Here is a 21,299-nt window from a genome sequence, read left to right as displayed (position 1 = left end):
TCTAACCAGTGCAGAGTACAGGGGCAGAATGACCTCCCTGCTCCTGCTGACCACACCATTCCTGATGCAGGCCAGGATGCCATTGGCTCTCTTGGCCACCTGGGCACACTGCTGGCTCATGTTCAGGTGGGTATCAATCAGCACCCCCAGATCCCTCTCTGTTTGGCTGCTCTCCAGCCACTCCGACCCCAGCCTGTATCTCTCCATGGGGTTGTTGTGGCCAAAACAACTGCAAGAGTCTTTTAGTTGGACCAAGTACATTTGTTAGAGGGCCAGAACGAGCTGTTTGGTGTGTGGCCAGGAGTCTCTGCAGAGGCTGGTGTGCTCCATACTGCAGAGCCATCTCTTTCCTTTGCAGTCTGAAACATCAGCACTGATGGATGCTGCAGGGTGCAACTTGAGTTTGTGTGAGTATGTGCAGCTGCTGCATGGGCAGCATCTGGCCTGCTTTGTTGTATGAATGGGATTTCAGAGGATGTAACTGAATGAAGACTTGCTGTAAATGAAATAATGTTGTGTATGTTTCCAAGAGTGATAATACTATTTGGCCTCATCTGATCACTCTGCTTTGTGGAAAGTCTCCTGTACCCACAGGCCTTTGAAATAAGTGGCCTCAATTGTTTTTTCTTGGCAGCTAAGGACATGAGTGCATCTACAGAGACCATGACCAAAGCACAGGAATCATTCTGAAGAGATTATTTATGCATTTACTCTCATCAAAACTAAAACCACTTCATTAAGCACCCAGGGAATGCAAAAGCGAGGGGAAAAGTGGTTTTCTTGACTAGTTCAGTGCTTCACAAGTTACTCATTATACGTAAAATAATGGCATACACCACATGTTTCAGGGAGTTCAGGCTGGGGAATGTGTCACCACTGCTACGTTGTTCTCATTTCCTTTATATTCATCTGAAAGGTAATGATTCAGCCTCTGTAATTGGCTTGTTATACACTTAAAAAACCCAAAACCAAACCCAAATCCCCTCAAATCCACAAAAAACCTCTTCAATGTATTAGACTGAAATCTAGGCTGTACTTGTACATGCTTCAGTCTGAATATGAATTGGACTTGAATTTTCAGTTCTTCAGTGGGTAGAGGAATAGATGAGCAAGGGAGAAAGAAGAGTAAGAAACCCTAGAGAAAATCCAAGGCTTGTAATAATCTTTGGGTTTGTGTACTGCTCTGGGAGCAGAACTCTCTGTCCCTTTGCCTCAGACACCATCCCTTTTATTCACATGATCCTCTCAATTGGAAATTAAATGGGAAAAAGATAAGAGTTTTTAGGAATGCCTCATTATCTGTATTTTCTTCAGGGAAACAACTCTCAGTGCAACTTGTTTACTTCATTGCCTAGCATCTGAGCAGGGGCTGGGTGGTAAGGAAAGCCTTTTAGATGCATTTTGCAGCTTGCTGGTTTAATTAGAACATTGTAATCTCTGGGCTGCTTGCAGATCTCCAAAGAAACATTGTGGCCTGCTGGGTTATTCACAAGGCATTTGTGTGATTGATCCTGCAGCTTTCTTTCTTATTGTGGTCCTTTTGTTTCTGGAAGCAGGTTTCCAGTTGGGATTTGGATGCTTGGTAAATAAGACTTCAAATGGAGATGGGAAAAGGTTTGGCCCTTGCCCAAGTGGATTATTTGTCTTTTTCATGCCACCCCTGTTTCCTGGGCATGGTTGTGGCCACAGATCTGAGATTCTGCATTTATGCTTCATGCTGGGAGCTTGGTCTGGTGCTTCTTGGGGCTGACCTGAAGATGATGCCACCGATGCATCCTGGCAGCTCACAATGTGTTGCTTTTCACTAACAGGAAACACTTTGTGGAGAGGAAGGTGTCAGAGAAGTAAAATCTAGAAGACAAAGGGAAAAAAAAAGAGGAGAGGGAACTCCAAGAACGTGAAGGTTCACCCTTAAACTGGCTTCACTCAAACTTTTGTGTTCCCAGTCCCACAAGCGAAATGCAGTTTGTATAGACCAGTGCTAAAGGCAGTTTAAAACCAGTGTGACTCCAAGCGCTGTAAAGGGGAAAGGAGCCTTTCTCTTATAGGTCTCTTTGAAACACTCACATTTAAACTTTCAAATGGAAATTTGTTTTATTTTAAATTAGAGTAATAGCTCCTGCAATCACTCACAAATGCTAAAAACAACCCCTAGTATGAAGACAGTTTGATGAAAACAGGTGTTAGTAAAATGCTCTATAGATTGCCTTCAAATCTGCTTCCTGATTCTAAAGGTTTTCCTGCTTTTTAGCATTGCCTCTGCTGCAAATGATATGCAGAAGTACAAGTCTTACAGCTAAAGTTGATAATCTACACCTACCTCCCACAGTCTGCTTCACTTATATGGTGTCCTGGTTAGTAGTATTTTGAAGGGTTGGGGTTCTGAAGGCAAAAAGTTTGAATCAAAAGGGGCAAGTACTGGGGAGTTAGATAGATATAGTTTATTAATAAGTTCCAAGTCTCTTCTCCCTCCCATTCTTCATATCCAGAAAATATTACCTTGAGTTCTGAAATCTCTCCTTGTCTCTATAAATTCCTCCTGCTATCCTCTCAAGTTTCAGTGCATCAGGATTGCCAGACTTTCTCGGTTGTTCCACAGTCCCGTGCTGAAGATGTCATTGCTTTACCCCAATATAAATAATACTTTACTCTTTAAAACCAGCAGACTTATACACATGTGCTGTCTGCCTCAGTGCCTCCAGTCAAACTGGATAAAACTCATTAACCTGATGTTCCTGTGTTAAAAGCAATTTAAAAACAAATATAACTTGGAAAGCTAAAAATGCTGCTTAATAGCACATTGTGAGAAACATGGTAGAGGTTGCTTTCCTCTTGTAACCCAGTTTCAATATTCTGCTTATGAACAGAGGAAAACAGCCTCAAGGTTTTTTGTCTTTCAGAAGCAATTCTTGAAAATGGACTTCTTTCCCCTCCTCTTTTCTTAAAAGAACAACCCCTCCTGCTCTTCAGACCAAATTTATGTCAAAAGCTCAATTCAAGCCATGGTACAAGATTTAGGTACTGTGAGAAGCTTCACAAGGCAAGTAAAAAATATTTTTTGTGCTTGCTTTATTGTCCATGTTAATTGGACTAATAATAGGCTAAATAGTTGTGCTCAAGATATGGCAGCCAACACAGCACTTACATTTGCTGCTGTCTCTGAAATGGTCATTAGAAAGCAGGCTGATAAAGATTCCAAATTCTGATACAATACCAAGTATTACTGTAGATCCTTCACCCTGCTTAGCTTCTTGGTGATGTTCCCTTCTGTGGTCAGGATCCTCTGCAGTCTGAGTGGCGGCCACTGGGTGCTTCATAAAATCTGCAGTTTGGTAGTGGTGATTCTGAAAGAGATTTTAGGGGGTGGCAAAGGGGACTTGGTGCTGCTGGAGTAGCATGAGGGTTACAAGACAGGGTTGGCATTGCAGGGCTGTCAAATGGCAACAAAAAGAGAAAAGGAGGTAGGTGAGAAGCCAAGGAAGCAACATGCAGGAGGAAGTGGCAAAGAAGAGTGGGTATCCTGGGAACAGAGGTGAAGTTTAAATGAGCAATAGCAGGAGAGAAGCAATTTCTGTGTGTTCCTTAAGGCCACTGCAAAGGAGCAGAGCCAGAAGGAATAGATGTCACCACCTTCTCCTAGTACGTGTTTGAATCCTTATCGAAGCAGTTTATCAACTGATCTCATTTTCAATTATAACCTGCAGAAGCATTCGTGTAATTAGATGTGCTGTTGTAATCCTCTTGAAAACAAAATATGGGCATGCTGCAGCTGATAAATCACAGCAGTAGGGAAGAGCTAATATATGTTTTAATAAGCAATAAGTCTAAAGTGTATCTCTAATAGACCCTAATGGTATCCCATTTAACTTAAATTTATGTTTAAAAGACAGAAGTAAATTTTGAACTTGATATTCAAGCCAGAATTTATTATGTTTTGATAACTGCTTTAAAAAAAAAGTTTATGGTCACTCCTCAGGAAAAAGGAATAGGTTTAGGTGCACATGGATCTTCCCAGGATCACAGGATGCTAGGGGTTGGAAGGGACCCAAAGAGATCATCGAGTCCAATCCCCCTGCCAGAGCAGCACCACAATCTAGCTCAGTTCACAGAGAAACACATACAGACAGGCCTTGAATGTCTCCAGAGAAGGAGACTCCACAACCTCTCTGGGGAGCCTGTTCGAGTGCTCTGTGACACAGTAAAGAATGCCCCTCTGTGTTGAGGTGCAGCCTCCTGTGCTGCAGCTTACATTCGTAGCTTCTTATCCTGTCACAGGGAGTGAATGAGCAGAGCCTGTCCCCCTCTTCCTGAACCCCAGTCCTCAGACATTTATAAACATTGATTAAATCCCCTCTCAGTCTTCTCGTCTCCAGACTAAGCAGCCCCATGTCCCTCAGCCTCTCATAAGGCAGTGTTCCAGTCCCCTAATCATCCTTCTGCCCACTGGAAGCAGCTGTAAAGTTCAGAGTTAATCTTCCTGTTTGGTCCTGCTCCATACATTGAGCATCTACTCTAGGGAGTAATGTCCTCGATACTTCTTTGTCAACTAACTAGTAGATCTTTCTTTGGTCAGTGCTCTGACCCCAAGAGGTTGCATGGGGATTCTCAGCTGGGAAGCTGCCATAATAACCCAGTGAGGGGACCTCAGAGCAGTGAGCTAGCAGTGTGACCTGGACATGCTCTGCAAAACTCTCAGGGAGTGGGAGGCCATAGTGTGGAGATGGCTGCTGGTGGCTGTTGCAGAGGTGCACAGGGGAGCAGGAGCAGGCAGCAGCTATGGGAGAATATGGAGAATTCTGCCTGGGGACCACCACAATTGGGGCAGGGTTTGCTGCACCTCCGAAAGCCTCCAGGTTAGCTGGAATCAAGTACGGAGGACCTGCCTGCAGTGACACCATGATCTGGAGGGAGAGCTGGGTATAATCTCTTTTATTTCTTTCCTGTTTGATCTAGTTGCTTTGAGTTTTCCCTGTTTAAAAACTGATATATTTGAGGTTTATTGTGATGAAATCTGGCTTTATTTGAGTTACAAAGGCTTTTTGGTCTTCTTCAGGGAACTCATTATGAAGAAAAATCACAGGCAGTGGATGTCAAAGCCCTGGCTGACCCAGGAGCTTATTATATCTGGTTTATAAAAAATAATAAAAAAGTGGTCACAGCATGAGCTCTCCCTCCTCGTTTTGCAGGGGTTACACAGGAGCTGGAATTTCCTGCCAGTGTGGAGAATGATCCTCCCTCTTTAAGCATACTCATTCTGAGCTGTTCATGCTGGCTTTTGCCCCCTCCCTCCAGAGACAGAGGGGTGCTGTGGTTCCTCTTCCAGTGGAAAGAGCTGGATAGAGCTCCTTCAAGAATCTTGCAGTAAATCCTTTAGTAAATAAATCCTGAGCAAACTTCAACACCTAATTTTCCCTCTGTGGGTGGAATGTGAGAACAAGAGCGATGAAAGCTGAGAAACAAATGAATTTCATTCTTCAAACAATATTATTTGCAGGGCTGTGAGATGTTTTGCACTCTATCTCCCTGCCTGGTCTAGATTAGCTGGGAAGCACAAGCTGACTGGTTGAGGACTGTGCAGGAGGCTGTCAGAATCTATAGGACCAGCTCTGTGCTGCCATCTCCCCACTAATTAATTTGCTATAGGGCTTACCTCTCAGGGTCTGTTAATTCCCATCATCTTTTTTTTTATCCAGTGTGAAAAGTTGGGCTGCTCAGCCAAGACACCAGATTCACTTTACAGTGATTTTGTAACCAAGGTTTTATGTGTTGTTCTACAACCAGATTGTCTTCTAGATGAATTCTTTCCCTTCTCCTTTCTTATCTACGTTCAATAAACAACATGAAGTTGTTCTATCTGACTATTTAGCAAATTATTTGGGAAACTGAATTCTCTCAGTTCAGCTGACTGTCCAGAATAAAATTATAAACACATTAGATAAGATGAATAAAAGGCCCAGACTCTGGGTGGATACTCTCATTAATGTATACAAGGCAGACAAGATCCTCCTCCACCAGTTTCCTACTTTGATAAATGCCTTGAGCCGATTTAAAAACGTGTAGGTTATTTTTAACCATGGTAGCTGAGCCATCTGTATTGTATCTGATGAAGTTCTGTGATAGAGCAAATTGATTCATTCTATCTCCTTAGCAGTTATACTAAGCTTTATGTTATAAATAAGCTGCAGCACATGATGTCATTGAGCTTGAAAGGCTCGAGATAAATTTGTACTTAAAGGGTTTGTGCTTTCTGCATGAATTTAAATTGGTGCAGATTGTCACATCTCTTTTCTGTTTCTGTTTTGTGGATTGCGAGCTCCTGGGTCAGGGCTGTCTTTTATAGTCGTGTTTGTATGAAATACACAGAGGGCCCAAATCCAAGACTGGTGCTCTCTTATGTGACAGCGATAAAAACGAGAGCCATCAACAAAAACAGAAACACGCAGGCAGGATTTTGAGAAGCACTGCAAGGAGCTGGGTGCCTAAATCCTGCCACTTTTGTTATGAAATACAGGAAATTAAAGAGGAGCTCATTTCACTAATGGTGTGAACTGTTGTGGCTATAGCAGGGCTGTGCCTTATGCCAGGTTTGAGATCTCTGCTGTGATTTCTGTTGCAGGAGATGAGCAGGGCTGTCGGTGGCACAAACACTGCACTGCTCCCTTCGCCTGCTTGGAGGTCACAGGGGTTTCTGTGAAAGCCCGTGGGAAAGGTATGAGAGCAGTAAAAAGGGGGAATTAATCACAGGCTGGAAGCAATACAATAAAAATACAGAATAAATCCTAACAATACAACAAATCTTGTCTAAGACTACAATAAATCCTGTCTTAGTTGACTGCTTCCAAATCAGCCAAAACTGCGGCTCACATTAGAAGGCCTGAAAGAGGTGAGGTACAATCGTTGTCCCTGTGTTTTGAGAGACCAGTGTTGAAGGCAGGATGCTGCCTAATGAACACCGTGGATGGTGCAGATTTCGCTGTAATTAAAAAGCAAATGAGCAATGCTTTAGTTGAGATCCGAAGATGAAAGTTAAAAGCTCCCTATCCTCCGTTGCTTGTTGTCAGACAGGAGCTACGTTGCACACGTGTAACAAACCAGTGCATTTTAAAAATGGCACCATAAAAAAAAGAAGCTGCTGTAATTTAAAAGCAGCCAATTTACTAGGAGTACAGTTTGCAGCCCTGTCACTTGCTAATCAGTCTGTTAAACATAATAGCCGTTCTTGTCTGGAGGCAGTTAATCATGTTGTGAATGCACTTATCAGCGCGTATTAGAAATACAATACAAGACTTTCCAACAGAGGAATGGGTGCAATTACTGCAATCAGTATACATTTAGCTACTGTCTTATACCATGTTTGTCTTCCCATTTCTCATCCCCCCCTCCCTTCTTTTAAATAGTCCAACAGTGACAGATTTTCCCTTAGAAAAATATAAATAACACACTTGAAAGTGTTGTAAAATTCAGTAGATGTGCTCAAACACAACCTGTCCATCTTCATGTCAGATGGCTGCTGCCTGATTGAACCTTTCCTGGACCCACCAGAAGTGTTGGAAGCTGCTGGCTTTGAGTGCTGTGGTGATGGCTTCTGAGGCCTTTGGGCATCTTCGCTGATAGGCTGGGAATGTGTCTGTGGAAGCGCTGGTGGAGAGCTGAAGTTGCTGCATTTGAGTCAGACTAAAGGAGCTCAGCATATGGATGAACTCTTTTTTTTTCCCCCCTCCTTCCTCTCTCTATGCTTCTCTACATCTAAATCAATAGCAATGAGAGTTCTCAAAGTTTTTGAAAGGAGACATTGAAAAAGCTTGAAAGCTAATTGCTTCCAGCATGACTACCCAGCAGCAATGGGTGTAAATACAGCTGCCTCAAAGAATGCCAGGGCTCAACAAAATCTAAGGATTTCAGCTAAACAGTTTTCCAGGGCTGAGCATATTCTTGCACAGGGAGGAAGAGAGTTGGGAGGGGGGCAGGAAGAGGAAAGGGATTATGAAATCCTGAAAAGTTTCAGGAAGGAAAGGGATATAAGGAGGATGATTTTGTCAATTGTGCTGTTAGGGATAGTTTATGTAGCTTAGAGTGATATGCAGTGATTGCAGGAACTTGCCTTTTTTATCTGGAAACCATGGAATCATCGATTAGTTTGGGTTGGAAGAGACATTTAAAGCTTATTTAGTCCAGCCTCCTTGAATCTTCAACTAGATCAGGTTGCTCAGAGCCAGGCCCAATCATAGAATTGTTTAGGTTGAAAGAGATCTCAAAGCTCATCCAGTTCCAACCCCTTGCTATAGGCAGGGACACCTCCCACTGGAGCAGGTCACTCCTGGCCTTGAACACCTCCAGGGAGGGAGCAGCCACAACCTCCCTGGGCAACCTGTTCCAGTGTCTCACCACCCTTGTTGTAAGGACTCTTTCCTAACATCTACTTTGATTCTCCCTTCTTCCAGTTTTAAACCCATTACCCCTTGTTCTGTCATTACAAGACCTTGTAAATAGTGCCTTCCCAGCCTTCCTCTAGGCCTCCTTCAGAAGCTGGAAGGCTACTGCAAGGTCTCCTCAAAGCCTTCTCCATGCTGAAAAGTCCCAAGTCTCCTAGCCTGCCTTCATAGCAGAGCTGCTCCAGCCCTCTGAGCATCACGAGATCTGGGCTGTTTCCTGGGATGGGGCATCTACTACTTCTCCATTCTCCAGAGCTCTCAGTCATTCTTCAGTGCTGAATATGTTCTCCGTGGCAGTTGGTATTTTTGCTTAGGTAACATTTTGAATTGTAGCAAGGAAAATGAAAATGCAGAACAATCCTCACATGATTACAGTGGGCAATAAGGGAGTCAGTGTAGCATCACATCCACTGCAGCAGTATTCTCTGTTACTGCTCTCTTCAGGTCATATATTGCCCTCAGTGCACTTAGGGGTGATTCTTCTTCCCACTGGTGCAGGTGTCAAGCCTGCCTCACACCAGTGAGCAGCTCAGCTTTGACACTGCCCCACTCCATCCACAGGTTGTTAAAACCTTCACTGCTGGGGGAATTTGTCGTAACGAAGTCCTGAAAGGGACACTTTATGTAAACAGGGGAATGGAGAAGTTGGGGTGAAACACTATTTCTCTACTTTCCAGTTCTAATTATGCCTTTTCAGAGCCTAAACGGATTAACCTCACTTATTACTCACTTGTGCCTGCACTCATTTATTCATGATATGACCTTAGCTCTGAGCAATATCCCAGCAGCCCCTTGTTAGCTGTCACTGCATTTGAATTCATCACATGTTGGGAAATCATTGTCTTCCAAGTGTGACAAAGTCAATTTTACCCTTCAAAAAGGTGACTTAGAGACATCACGTGGTGACCCCTGTGTTGACCTTACTTTCATGCCAATAGAAAGTAATTGTGTAGTGATTTTTAAAGAGAAGTATTAGATCCACTCCTCTGCCTTTTTGGTTTTGTGGAGTTATCTTTGTACTTCTAGAGAAATTTGGAATAATTTTTAGGACAAAAATAGGCTCCTAATGGAGCAACTTACATTATAATTGCTTATTTCTCTCTTGCTTTGAGTTTTGTTGTGAAGCTCAGAAATTTCAGCTGATCTCAACTAGCAAAGGGTTGGAGGTACACAGAATTACTGCAGATGGCTCTTTCTGTTCATATAGTGAATGCAGACCCTGATCCACCCTGTGTTTGCTCAGCTGGATGAATTAATTTTGTTTATTAATTAAATGAGAAACTGATGTTTATGTGCCAGTTTCACTTTCACTTTCAACTGTCTTTTCAATGAATATCAACAGTGAGAGGAAAAGTTTCACTCTACTTAAAAGCATAATTATCCCCCTGTAAAACAAAACAATTCTATGCACACCACATGTCTCTTGGGGAAGCAGGGAGAGAGGAGGTCTCATATGTGTTAATGTCAATGGGCTACACTGGTCTCTGCCTTATCTTCTCTGAGGATGTTGTCATGGCCATTTATTTCTTAGCTGAAGTGTGAATTAGCCACAGGATACCCTGCACATTAACTCTCCATCTAGGAGTACATTAGGTTCAAAGAGAGCTGGGTCTAATTCATTAGGTGCTTAATCTTGTTTAAATTTGAAGACAATGTAGGAGGAACAAAATAATTCTTGCCCATGTTCCTCTTTTGATTTGTTCTTTAATTATTCCATGCAGGTGGAATAATGTAGCTTCTACAGCAGGCTCCTGAGTTCTGTGCATTCTTGGCAAGCTTTAGGAAGAAGAAAAGCAGACCTTAAAAAGTTCTCCTTGTCCTTGCTAGCTGCATGTCGTTCTGTTATTTACTTGTTTGCACTGTCTGCCCATTAAGCAAAGCATTGAGTTCGAAAGGTGTCGAATTAAGCTTTAAAATCCTCAAGAGAAGAACACTATTTGTCACTCTTTTCCTGTGTCCTCCAGCACATTAGGTATATTCCTGTCACAATCTACAACTTGTCTCCCCTTTCATTCATAAATTCAGTGCGTGGGGACTTTGCATCTTTAGATCCACTCTGGTTGATTTTTCTCCCCAGGGAGATCCAGCTGTCAGCCTCAATTGTAATTCTCAAATCAAAGCAGAGACTGGATTGCTTCTAACTTTCTCCCTGCTCTGCTTGTGTTTTGCCTTCCTGATGCACTGGATGCATATACAAAGGGCCTGATCACTTGATGCCAATTCCAGGCATATACAAATCCTAAGATGTTCAAAATGCCAAGGAAATGTGTATTTGGAAATGTGGTTTGAGCTGTTAGGGTGATCCAGGTGACTCAAGGCCTTCTTTCTATCTGGACAGATGACAAAGCTGCATACATATCTGCATATATAAGATTCAAGAGCCTATCACAGAATGTCAGGGGCTAGAAGGGACTTCACCTAGTCCAACCCCCCTGCCATAGCAGTTTAAGTTCAGAACTTGTCATGTAGAGTCTTTCCCAGTATGTCCTTCATTTCATAGATGGCTGGGGAGGCACAAGACTCTGAATGAAGCACCTCCAGTTGGGCAGAGGTGGTAGCCAATAATAGTGCAGGAATTGAAAAGTAGCCTTTTTCATCTGCTTAATTACCTACTGGAAGGTTGTTCATTTGGCTGCTGTGTGGTGGCATTCTAGAGACACTCTGATGCTGTCCCATTGCATGATAGTGTGTCACCAATGATTTCCAGAAGGTAACTATTTTCACCATTGAGTCTCTGGAAGCCCCTGACCATCCACTCTGGTTTCTTTGAGGTCAAGTGAAATATCTGTTGCATTGATTTCACATGCAGTTTGGTTGAAGGTACTCACACCTTGGGTTATTCAGATGCAGCACCTACCTTGGTAAAAAACCAGTGCTTCTCAGAGCTTTTCCTTGTTCTTTTAAAGCCTGTTTGAGAGTCTCTGTAGGGAAGGTCTTTGTACATAAGTGCCTGCTTTACAAAAGAGTTCTTATATCACTTTATTATCTTGACTTTTCCATCATTGATTCTTTAAAACTCCATCTCTGCCTTATAGCCTATTTCAGCTGCTTGCACAGCATTGTTGAAAGTACTCCACGTGATTATGGCATATAAATATGTAAGAATTTCTGAATAGTTAAAGAAAAATTATAAGTTCCATTTGGGCTGTTGATACTTATTAACTGGCTAGCATCCAGCATGTATCTTTCATCATAAAATCATTCTTATTTTTTAAACAACAATAGCTCCCTCTATATTTGCATCCAACATCAGCTAAAGCCTGGCCCAAATTTCTTGCAGGATGTTTGTTATTTTCCCCAGCAAGATGCTTTCTCCTGGCAAAGAAGCTTTATTTTAAGAAATACACAGCGCAGCAATAAAGAGGTTCTAAATAGTAGTCAGAAAAAGATTCCAGTGCAATCAAAAGGCTTTTTTAAACCCCAAAAGATTATATGTTATTTCAAAAGGAGAGCGTCATGACAAAGAAGTAAATGGAGTCTCAGTGCCCAGCAGTACATGTTACCAGTGGAGCACATCAATTACTCTCATGCTGAATTTGGTCCAGAAAGTCCTGTTTTGTTATAGGCTAACTAAAATAGCATCTAAGGCTTCTTTTACCAGAAGAATTTTTGTACAGTGTCGCAAGGGTGGAAGCAAATAAAAATAATTGAAGCAATCGTATCACTTGTCTCCAGGGTTGTCATGATGATGTTGATAAAAATCAAATAAAGTGGAAGTTATTGCAAGTTGTTAGTGAGCAGCACAGTTGTGAATTGGCAGTGGGAGAAGCTGAAGAGCTTAAAAGGTTTGCTCATTATCTAGATTTATTGTTTTCAGTTGTGGGAAAATGTTGGCTAAGCAAAATAAGATGAATAATATCTGGTCTTGGTGGTGTGTTTTGAACAAAAGTGTTTTCTTCTTTTTATGGCTTTTACTGGATTATGAAAAAATGTTGTGTCAATCCATACATTCTTAACAGATTTAGCAGCTTGATTTTATGCTCTGTAGCCATTTGCATTGCCCTTGAATCTGTGAAGAGCATGAACTTTTACAGCAGTGAAAGAAAAACAAGATCAGACACGTAAGAAATGTTTTGGGGAAGCCTGTAGTTGATATAAATTGGAGAGCAGAGCAAATTCTCTGATGAACTGCAGCACTTGACAGGGGTACTTGCAGTGGTGTATGCAGGGCTCAAGCCAGACCTATCTCTAGTGGTCCTCATAATGAAGCCCCTTTCCTACAAAGCACCCCTGGTAGAACAGTGTGAGTAGGCTGCTCCCAAGCTTGTATGGCGCTTTGTGCTCTTACAGCTTAATGAATACGTTACATGCTAGGAGAAAAGGAATGAGGTTCGCCCATTATCAAGTCAAACTTCCTGCATGAGACAGGGGGTAGCTGTTTCACCCCACAAAGTTGGATCTGTGGTTAAGGATGTAGCTGCTAGATGATGTCTTGGCTTTAAAGGTGCTAGTCTCCACCAGTTCCTGTTACCAGGGAAGTGACACATCAAGGTGTAAGGGCTGTCAGTATGCAAATCTCCATAATTCAGAACTTGGATGCTACTCTGTTAGTAGATATTTGCTCTGATTTCCTTCACCTTGGGCAGCTGGGATCTTAATTTGCTTAGGGGAAGGAAGGTCAGGACCTTTAAATTGTGTCTGTTCCCCAAGAGGTCCTGACTGTCTGCTGCTTCATTTGGCTTCAGCAGGAAATTAGGGTCTTGAGTATTTCCAATCAGTTGTTGAAAAGTCTCCTCTTGTAAGTGTTTGCTCTTCAGTAAACTGTACTTATGAAATTAATCCTCTTGAGATCAAAGGAGTGAGACCTGTATTACTGAACTACTTTATAAACTAATGTACTTTGCTTATGTAATCCTGTTCTCATTGAATCTGGTCACAATTTGTCAGAGCGAGTAGGAATTGACCATTATTAACCTTGAAAAGCTTCTCAAGCAGCCTGATAGCAGAGATTTTGTCATTTCCAGTTACCTAGCGTCAGCTCCACATTTTACAGTTTTGTTTACCCTGCTGGGGGCCTCACAAGCAGGTTGCCATTTACTGAAAACATTGGTTTATGAATGACTGGAACTCCTGATTTCCTGTAATAGCCAACTGCACTAATAGAAGGCTCTGACTTTTATCAACTAGGACGGTCACTGAACTGACAGTGTCACCCAGCCAGCCCTCCATGTACCCATGGCACGCTGCAAAGTGCCTTCCACTGTGGCATTCTGCATATTTACTTCTCTCTAAAATACATAGGGCAGGCTCTTGACTTTGGTTAGCAATGTAAAGTTGTCTAACAGCTAATGATGGACATTTGTTTAGTTACAGTAACTAGTAACTATTTAGACAGCCACTGCCACCATAACATCAATCACTGAGTATCATTCCAGTTCTTAATTCAGTAATCCCATGTTTGACTTGGACAAAAATTAGGAATTAATTAAATTTAGTATTATTTTAATGTTAAGTAAATTTGAAGCACTTACCAAAACCTCTAATGTTAGATCTGTGGTGCACCTTCACAGTAATCTATTATTTTGGGGGGGAAAGCCTGTGCAACTCTGTATAAATAGTTCATAAGATTATAAATCATAGAACCATGGTTCTATGGTTATAAATCTATGGTTCTGTGGTTGTAAATCATTGAACCAGGTTTGGATTGGAAGTGTAAAAGCCCATCTAGTTCAACCTCACTGCCGTGGGCAGGTACCACCACCTACTAGACCAGATTGCACAAAGTCCCATCCAACCTGGCCTTGAATGCATCCAGGGATGGGGTATCCACAGTTTCTCTGGGCAACCTGTTCCAATGTCTCACCAGCAGTGAAGATTTCTTCCCAATCTAATCTATCCTAATCTGATCTAACTTCTTCTAATCTAAATCTGCCTTCCAGTTTAAAATCATTGTCCCTCATCCTATCATTACATGCCTTTGTAAAAAGTCCCTCTCCATCTTTCCTGTATGTTTTTTAGATTCAAATGTGCTCTGTCTATCTTTCCCCCCCCTTCTGTCTGCAAACACTAGCAGATTTAGGAATGAAAGCAACCAGACCATATGTGCCAAGGTATTGAGATAGGTAGTCTTCCAAAACCGGTGTGAATGCTTACTAAGCATCTGAATGCAGTAATGCAAGGGTTCTCTAAGGTGCTTAGGAGCACTTGAAATCTAGGACTTATTTTTCTAGTGGTTTGTACAGCCTGTGATTAGTTCCACTGGGAGAGTGTTTTTAACTGAGGAGAGGCTTTGCCTCTGGGCTGAGTGCTCAGTGCTCTGTGGCCTAATGTACTTGTCCAAGGAACTCCTTTGACTTCAACTTGGCAGGCAGAGCAGGGCAGTTGGGCTCTACATGCCTGCAGCTCCCACCTGGCTGTGTCCCTTGCAGGACAGTTCTGGGACTGTTTTCCTGTCGTGATTAAGGCTTCTTATTCTGGAGTTAGTTGGAGCTTGAGTTGGCTTTATTTGACGTGAACTTACCATTCTGTGCTAAAACTCTGCTCTCTTCTGTTGCAAGTTGGGATCACAACTATGTCCACTAACTGCAGGGTGCAGAACAGACTCGTGTCACAAAGCTTGTCTGAACTGCTGGGGACCTGGTTCAAATGCATGAGACATTTATGAAGCTAGTAAAAGAGGAAATCATGCAGAATTCTCGAGGGTTTGAGGTTCTTTCTCGCCCCTAGCAGAGGCAGTGTTGTGAAAATAACACAGCTAAGATTACAAATGACAATTTGAAGAAGAGGGCAACTTAGCGACGTTTGCAAGAGGAAATAAATCCAAACCCATGGTTTCTTTTTCTCCTCTCACCAGAGAGAAAAATGTGTAATGAATGTCTCATGTCTGAAACACTGGGCTGGATTCATCAAAGGGAGTTAGTAATTACCAAATTGAGAGAATCATGAAGCGCTTTTCTAAATTTGAAAGGCTCATCAAGAATAGATCAGGAGCAGGCAAAATTAATAGTTATGAACTCATTTCCATAGAAATGGACTTATTAGCAAGCATGCCAGCTGCCTAAAATTATAAGGTCTTTTCCTTGTGCTTGCAGGAAATAATCTTTTTTTATAAAAGTAATTTTGACTTTTTTTTTTATTGCTCCTCTAAACTAGGATTTGGCAAAATCCTTCTAAACCAGGAAAAGACTTCACTGGACAATAGAAGTGTTTAACTAAAAAGAGAAGAAAGATATGGAAAGGAGATTTATAGTCCTTCGATTCCATCAGAGTCTTCCCAATAGCACAAACCTATTTGAGAGAAAAATGGAATAAGTCTCAAGAAAAGGCTGAAAAATCTTTATAGGATAAAGTTTGCCTTGGCAGGATTTAATGGCTGGCAACAGCATGAGTTACAGTCGTTGTCTCCTCTGCTAGGGGATTTTCCCACTGGTAACATTTTGTCTTTACCAGACAGCTGCAGATCGACAGTGACTACAAAGAACAAGGTAGTGGCCACCAGCTACAAATCAGACTGGAAGCTGAAGATTTGCCACGGCAGGGTGGAACTGCTGCTTTTACAAAGGGTTGCAGTGTAATGCTGCATAGCCAGGAGGGAAATTTATCTGCAGGTGCTGTGATGTGGATTTATCAGCTAATGGAGCTGACATAAGGAAATGCTAACCTTTAAGGTCTTGATTATGGTTTAATTTGTCTCTGGTTTTACTTTAGCAATCTCTATCCATTTCAGTCAAAAAAGGCAGTGGTCTCCCACATGATGTTATAAAGGATGGTTAATAAACTGTGAGAATTATGAGCATAGTAGCAATGTTCCTGCAAGGGAAAAGCTCTTGCAGGATAAGAGATGCTGCAGCCAGTAGGAAGGCATGAGTTTGTGCAAGAAATAAATTGGGTTTTCAGGTTTTATTGAGGGTTCGTTAGGGTTGTAAACTGGGAAGAGACTTAGAACAGAGAGGAAGGATTAGTCCACGAACACTCTGTTCCCCATATACAGGGAACATTGGGCATTGCTTGGGAACTGACATTTTGCCCTAAAATGGAACAAAGTGAGACCATAATTTTATGGAAAATTCACTGACCTGCTGCTCTGAAGGCAATTGGAAACCTGCTGGTGAATAAAGGAGTCCAGAAAGCTGAGCTTGCTATAGCTATTTGGTCAGTGGAGAAGCTCCACAAGTGACAGGTGGTTAGATACAGGAAGTCCATCTCTTTCGAAGCAGAAGTCCAAACTAAAAGAATTGGGTCCACCTGTAATAGGTATTAATATGTCATGCTACATGATTTGCTTCAGACAAAGCAGAAAGCAGTTGACAAGCCATGTTGGTTTTCCAGGTGACAAGGAGGATTCTCTTTGCAACCAAGGCCTAGAAAATCCTGGGTCCTGGGACAACTGGGAAATGAGCTTTTCTCTAGTTCATGTATTAATGTTAGGTAGATCTAAGGAAAGTTTATGCATTGGAGTAGTTGCTCTTGTCTAGATGCACAGAGACTCATTTCTAATCCAGCAATGTATAACCATGTCTGCCTTTAAATGAAACTTAGGTCTTTTTATAGATATGCAGCCTTGCTAAGGATGCAGGGAAGGTCTCTGCAGATTTACAGGCACAAAAGTTGGTTTACTCCCTGGCAATTACTTCAGCTTGTTACATATGCAACCCACACACGTGAATTTCTTAGGGAGATCTGAGTCCCAGTTTGTCTTAAAAAATAAACTTGCTGTTTTGATTACTTTTTGGATGTATAAAAAGAAAAAAGAGGGGAAGGATTAATTGAAGCCATGATGGACTGAGCTGAAAGAAATGTCAGGCAGTGGGGCACAATGGGACACATGGAACGGATTTATGAGTGCAGACTAACAACATCTTATGTAGTGGTGGCTCTCGAGCACAATCCTCCATGAGTAGTTTTGTTCTGAATTTGCAGCCACCTGTGAATGGCAACTTGAACAAACTGAACCTAAATTACAGATCTAAACATCCCAAGTGCAAATCCAGGCTGGGCGGTGACTGGCTGGACAGCAGCCCTGAGGAGAGGGACTTGGGGGTGCTGCTGGATGAGAAGCTCAACATGAGCCAGCAGTGTGCTTTTGCAGCCCGAGGGCCAACCAGATCCTGGGCTGCATCAGGACAAGTTTGGGCAGCAGGTCGAGGGAGGTGACAGTCCCCCTCTACTCCTCTCCAGTGAGACCCCACTTGCAGTACTGCATCCAGTTCTGGAGGGTGATCAGAGGGCTGGAGCACCTCTCTTATGAGGACAGACTGAATGAGTTGGGGCTGTGCAGGCTGGAGAAGAGGAGGCTCCCAGGTGACCTTCTTGTAGCCTTCCAGTATCTGAAGAGGGCCTACAGAAAAGCTGGAGATGGACTTTTTAGGATATCAGGGAGTGACAGGACTAGGGGGAATGGGGCAAAGCTGGAGGTGGGGAGATTCAGACTGGCCGTGAGGAGGAAGTTGTTGAGCATGAGAGTGGTGAGAGCCTGGGATGGGTTGCCCAGGGAGGTGGTTGAGGCCCCATCCCTGGAGGTGTTTAAGGCCAGACTGGATGAGGCTGTGGGCATCCTGCTCTAGGGTAGGGTGTCCCTAGGCATGGCAGGGGGTTGGAACTAGATGATCCTTGTGGTCCCTTCCAACCCTGACTGATTCTATGATTCTATAACATACCTTAACAGACCCGATACCTAGATCCATAGTTAAAGCCCATCTCTAAAAGTTACTATCAAGCTCATTGCTAATTTTTTTTCCATGTTGTGGGCAAATTATTTTTATGTCATGTAGATAAAATAAACTGCCAGAAGTCATGTGCAGAAATCTGTGAAGTTGAGTACTCCAGTATGGTGCCCACAGTGGTTCTGGTTTTGACAGAAATGGTTTAATTGCCCTACTATTGTGCAATAAACTTTGTCTTAAAAGCTTTTCGCTGGTTGTCTGGTTGGCCACCCAAAGATGCCTTAATAGCTTCTAGTTTTGCTGAAGGTGGATATTATCTTTTGTCATCATGGAAAATATTTATCCTCTAGGCATTGAAGCATATGTTTGTGGTGTTTGTTGTCAGAAAGAAAATGAGAAAATCAATAATTCCTGTTCAGATTTTTTTTTCTTTACAATGTGCCTTCAAAAACAGATGGCAAAACCAGATTCTGCCTCTGTGCAGTTGAGAAGAGAAAAAGGATGTTTTAAGTCTGTGTTGTTTGTTTGTAGTGAGAGGCTAAAACTTTCTCTGAACTCAACTACCAGAGTCACTACTTTAGGCTAAGGGCACACAGAAAAGATCTGTTGATCTGTTGGAAGGTAGAAGAGCCTTGCAGAGGGACCTAGACAGGCTGGATGGGTGGGCAGAGGCAATGGGATGAGATTTAACAAGGCCAAGCACAGGGTTCTACACTTTGGCCACAGCAACCCCAAGAAACACTACAGGCTGGGGACAGAGTGTCTGGAGAGCAGCCAGGAAGAAAGGGACCTGGGGGTACTGGTAGATAGTAGCTGAAGATGAGCCAGCAGTGTGCCCAGGTGGCCAAGAGAGCCAGTGGCATCCTGGCCTGGATCAGGAACAATGTGGTCAGCAGGACAAGGGAGGTTATTCTGCCCCTGTACTCAGCACTGGTCAGGCCACACCTTAAGTACTCTGTCCAGTTCTGGGCTCCTGAATTCAAGAGAGATGTTGAGGTGCTGGAAGGTGTCCAGAGAAGGGCAGCAGTGCTGATGAGTGGCCTGGAGCACAGCCCTGTGAGGAGAGGCTGAGGGAGCTGGGGGTGTTTAGCCTGCAGAAGAGGAGGCTCAGGGCAGAGCTCATTGCTCTCTACAACTACCTGAAGGGAGGTTGTAGCCAGATGGGGGTTGGTCTCTTCTGCCAGGCAACAGAACAAGGGAACAGATACAGTCTAAAGTTGTGAAGTTGTGCCAGCAGAGGTCTAGGCTGGATGTTAGGGGGAAGTTGTTGCCAGAGAGAGTGATTGGCATTGGAATGGGCTGCCCAGGGAGGTGATGGAGTCACTGTCCCTGGAGGTGTTCAAGAAAAGCCTGGATGAGGCACTTAGTGCCATGGTCTGGTTGATTGGCTAGGGCTGGGTGCTAGGTTGGACTGGATGATGTTGGAGGTCTCTTCCAACCTGGTTGATTCTATGATTCTATGACAGGAGAGAGAGTCCTCACTGAGGAGTGCACACATGCACAGAACACATCACTAGGTCAGGAACAAACTCTTTCACTTTTGCAGTAAGGGCACATTCGAGTTGTTATGGAGTTCCTCCACATGCTGCATATTCAGCTTTTAACCCATTTTACCAGCAGGTGCACTGAAACTTCAGTAATAGTGATAACATTGGATGTCTCTCCAATAGAATATGATTAAAGAGTTGGGTCTGCTGTCAAGCTAGCTACCTTTCTGTCATCTTCATGTTTTGTAAGCTGCATGAGGTCTCCACACTGCAGGTATCTGTTTGGGAAGTCAAGGCAGGAACTTGTATGCTGCTTTGTGAAGTACCTTCATTTTTGTGCAAGCAAAGTGCTAGACAAGCAAGGGTCTGGTTTTTGCCCCTGCTCTGCATGTGCTGAGTGCTGTTGACTAAATCTTGGTGTCTGTTTTCCACTCTGTAACACAAAGATAAGGCTCTGTCTTTCTAACCTAAGGATTAATAATTAATATTGACATAGTGTTGGACCAGAGGAGAGTGCTGAGTGTTGCTGTTAACAAAAGACACAGGAGCTATTTCTAAATGTGGTTCTGAATGCTATGCATTTATATCTGTGTCTTTAGCATTTACATCTGTGTCTTTACCTTGAAACTTTTATTTCCAGTTGGGAAATATATAAATATTGGCATAGAATTGCAAGTCTCAAGCACTGACAAGAAGAATGTTTTCATGAATTCAAAATAAGGTTAATCTGTACACCCTTCCCCCCCCCCCCCGCCCCGTGTTTTGTCATGGATAATTTCTGCAAATCTGTTTGTTTTTTGTTGTTTTGGTTTGTTTGTTTGTTTGTTTTTTACTGAGCTAAAGACAAGGTTGGGTTTGAAAGTATTTTCTTTTCCTTCCCCACTGTAGCTCACTTCTGCTACAGGATGAGAAATAGCCAAGTATTCTGTTGTTTCTGAGCATCTGTATTTGGAGCAACAAGATGATAATAATGCTATATTAAATAATTTAGCAACATCTGTGCAATGTTTGAGGCTTATTCTGTAAGTTCATTGTGATTACAGAGAATGAATGTCTGAGTTTAATGGGGAAAATGCCTCCAGTTCAGGAAACAAGAAAAAGAAAGTGTCACCTTCTTACTCAAGTATAGCTGTTGCCTGGTGTGTAGCTTGATTTAGGTTTCTGCCAGTGTCTTCAAGTTTGCTTCTTGAATGCAATGGTAAATTTTCTGCTGAACAGAAAAGAGAAATCAAAAAGTGTTTTCTTATTAACATCCTACTGATGGTCTGTGAAATTCTGTTGTTTGTTTGTTGTTGTTTTTCTCCAGAGCAAACATGTCTTCCTATGAGATCCTGCAGATGGACTTTGAGATTGACAATGCCAGCAGCCTGGCAGGAGCCCAGCAAATCACCTGGCAGGTGGAATACCCTCGAGACGACTCCTTGAGCGAGCTGGTGGTCTCTGAGATCTTCGTCAGCAGAACAATGTTTGTGGGAATTGTTCCCCTTGCCACGGTAAGAACCTGCTGCTGCTTCTTTTTGCTAAATGTTGCTGTTGATTCTCGTTAGTATTCAAGGGAATGTGAGGCATTTTATTATATGCCACTTCCTGTGCACCTGCTGCAAGTGATTTAAATGCAAAAAATACATTTCAATAATATTTTATTTACCTGATGTGCCAAAATGGCTCCTTGGAAACCATTCGAGTCTTTTGTGGAAAGCCTTTACCGTGTGTGGATTATTGGCCTGGTACATGATAATAGCTCCTTTGGAGCTGTTGTCTTCTGGTGTATTAATGTG

The 21,299-nt window shown here is 42.7% G+C and overlaps 1 protein-coding gene across 2 annotated transcripts in view; it reads left to right on the top strand.

Moving 5' to 3' along the window:
• TMEM132B (transmembrane protein 132B) overlaps positions 1–21,299 on the top strand; it is a 275,274-nt gene that overhangs the window by 173,544 nt on the left and 80,431 nt on the right. For both annotated transcript variants that reach the window (XM_064168527.1, XM_064168526.1), the window contains exon 4: positions 20,828–21,014. In XM_064168527.1, coding sequence (XP_064024597.1) covers positions 20,828–21,014 — 187 coding nt within the window. The remainder of the gene's footprint in view (positions 1–20,827; positions 21,015–21,299) is intronic.

The sequence above is a fragment of the Pogoniulus pusillus genome, chromosome 30 (assembly GCF_015220805.1).
Source record: "Pogoniulus pusillus isolate bPogPus1 chromosome 30, bPogPus1.pri, whole genome shotgun sequence".
NCBI classification, from domain to species: domain Eukaryota; kingdom Metazoa; phylum Chordata; class Aves; order Piciformes; family Lybiidae; genus Pogoniulus; species Pogoniulus pusillus.
The sequence above is the reverse complement of the archived record's forward strand: the minus strand, read 5'-3'. Positions and strand labels throughout refer to the sequence as shown.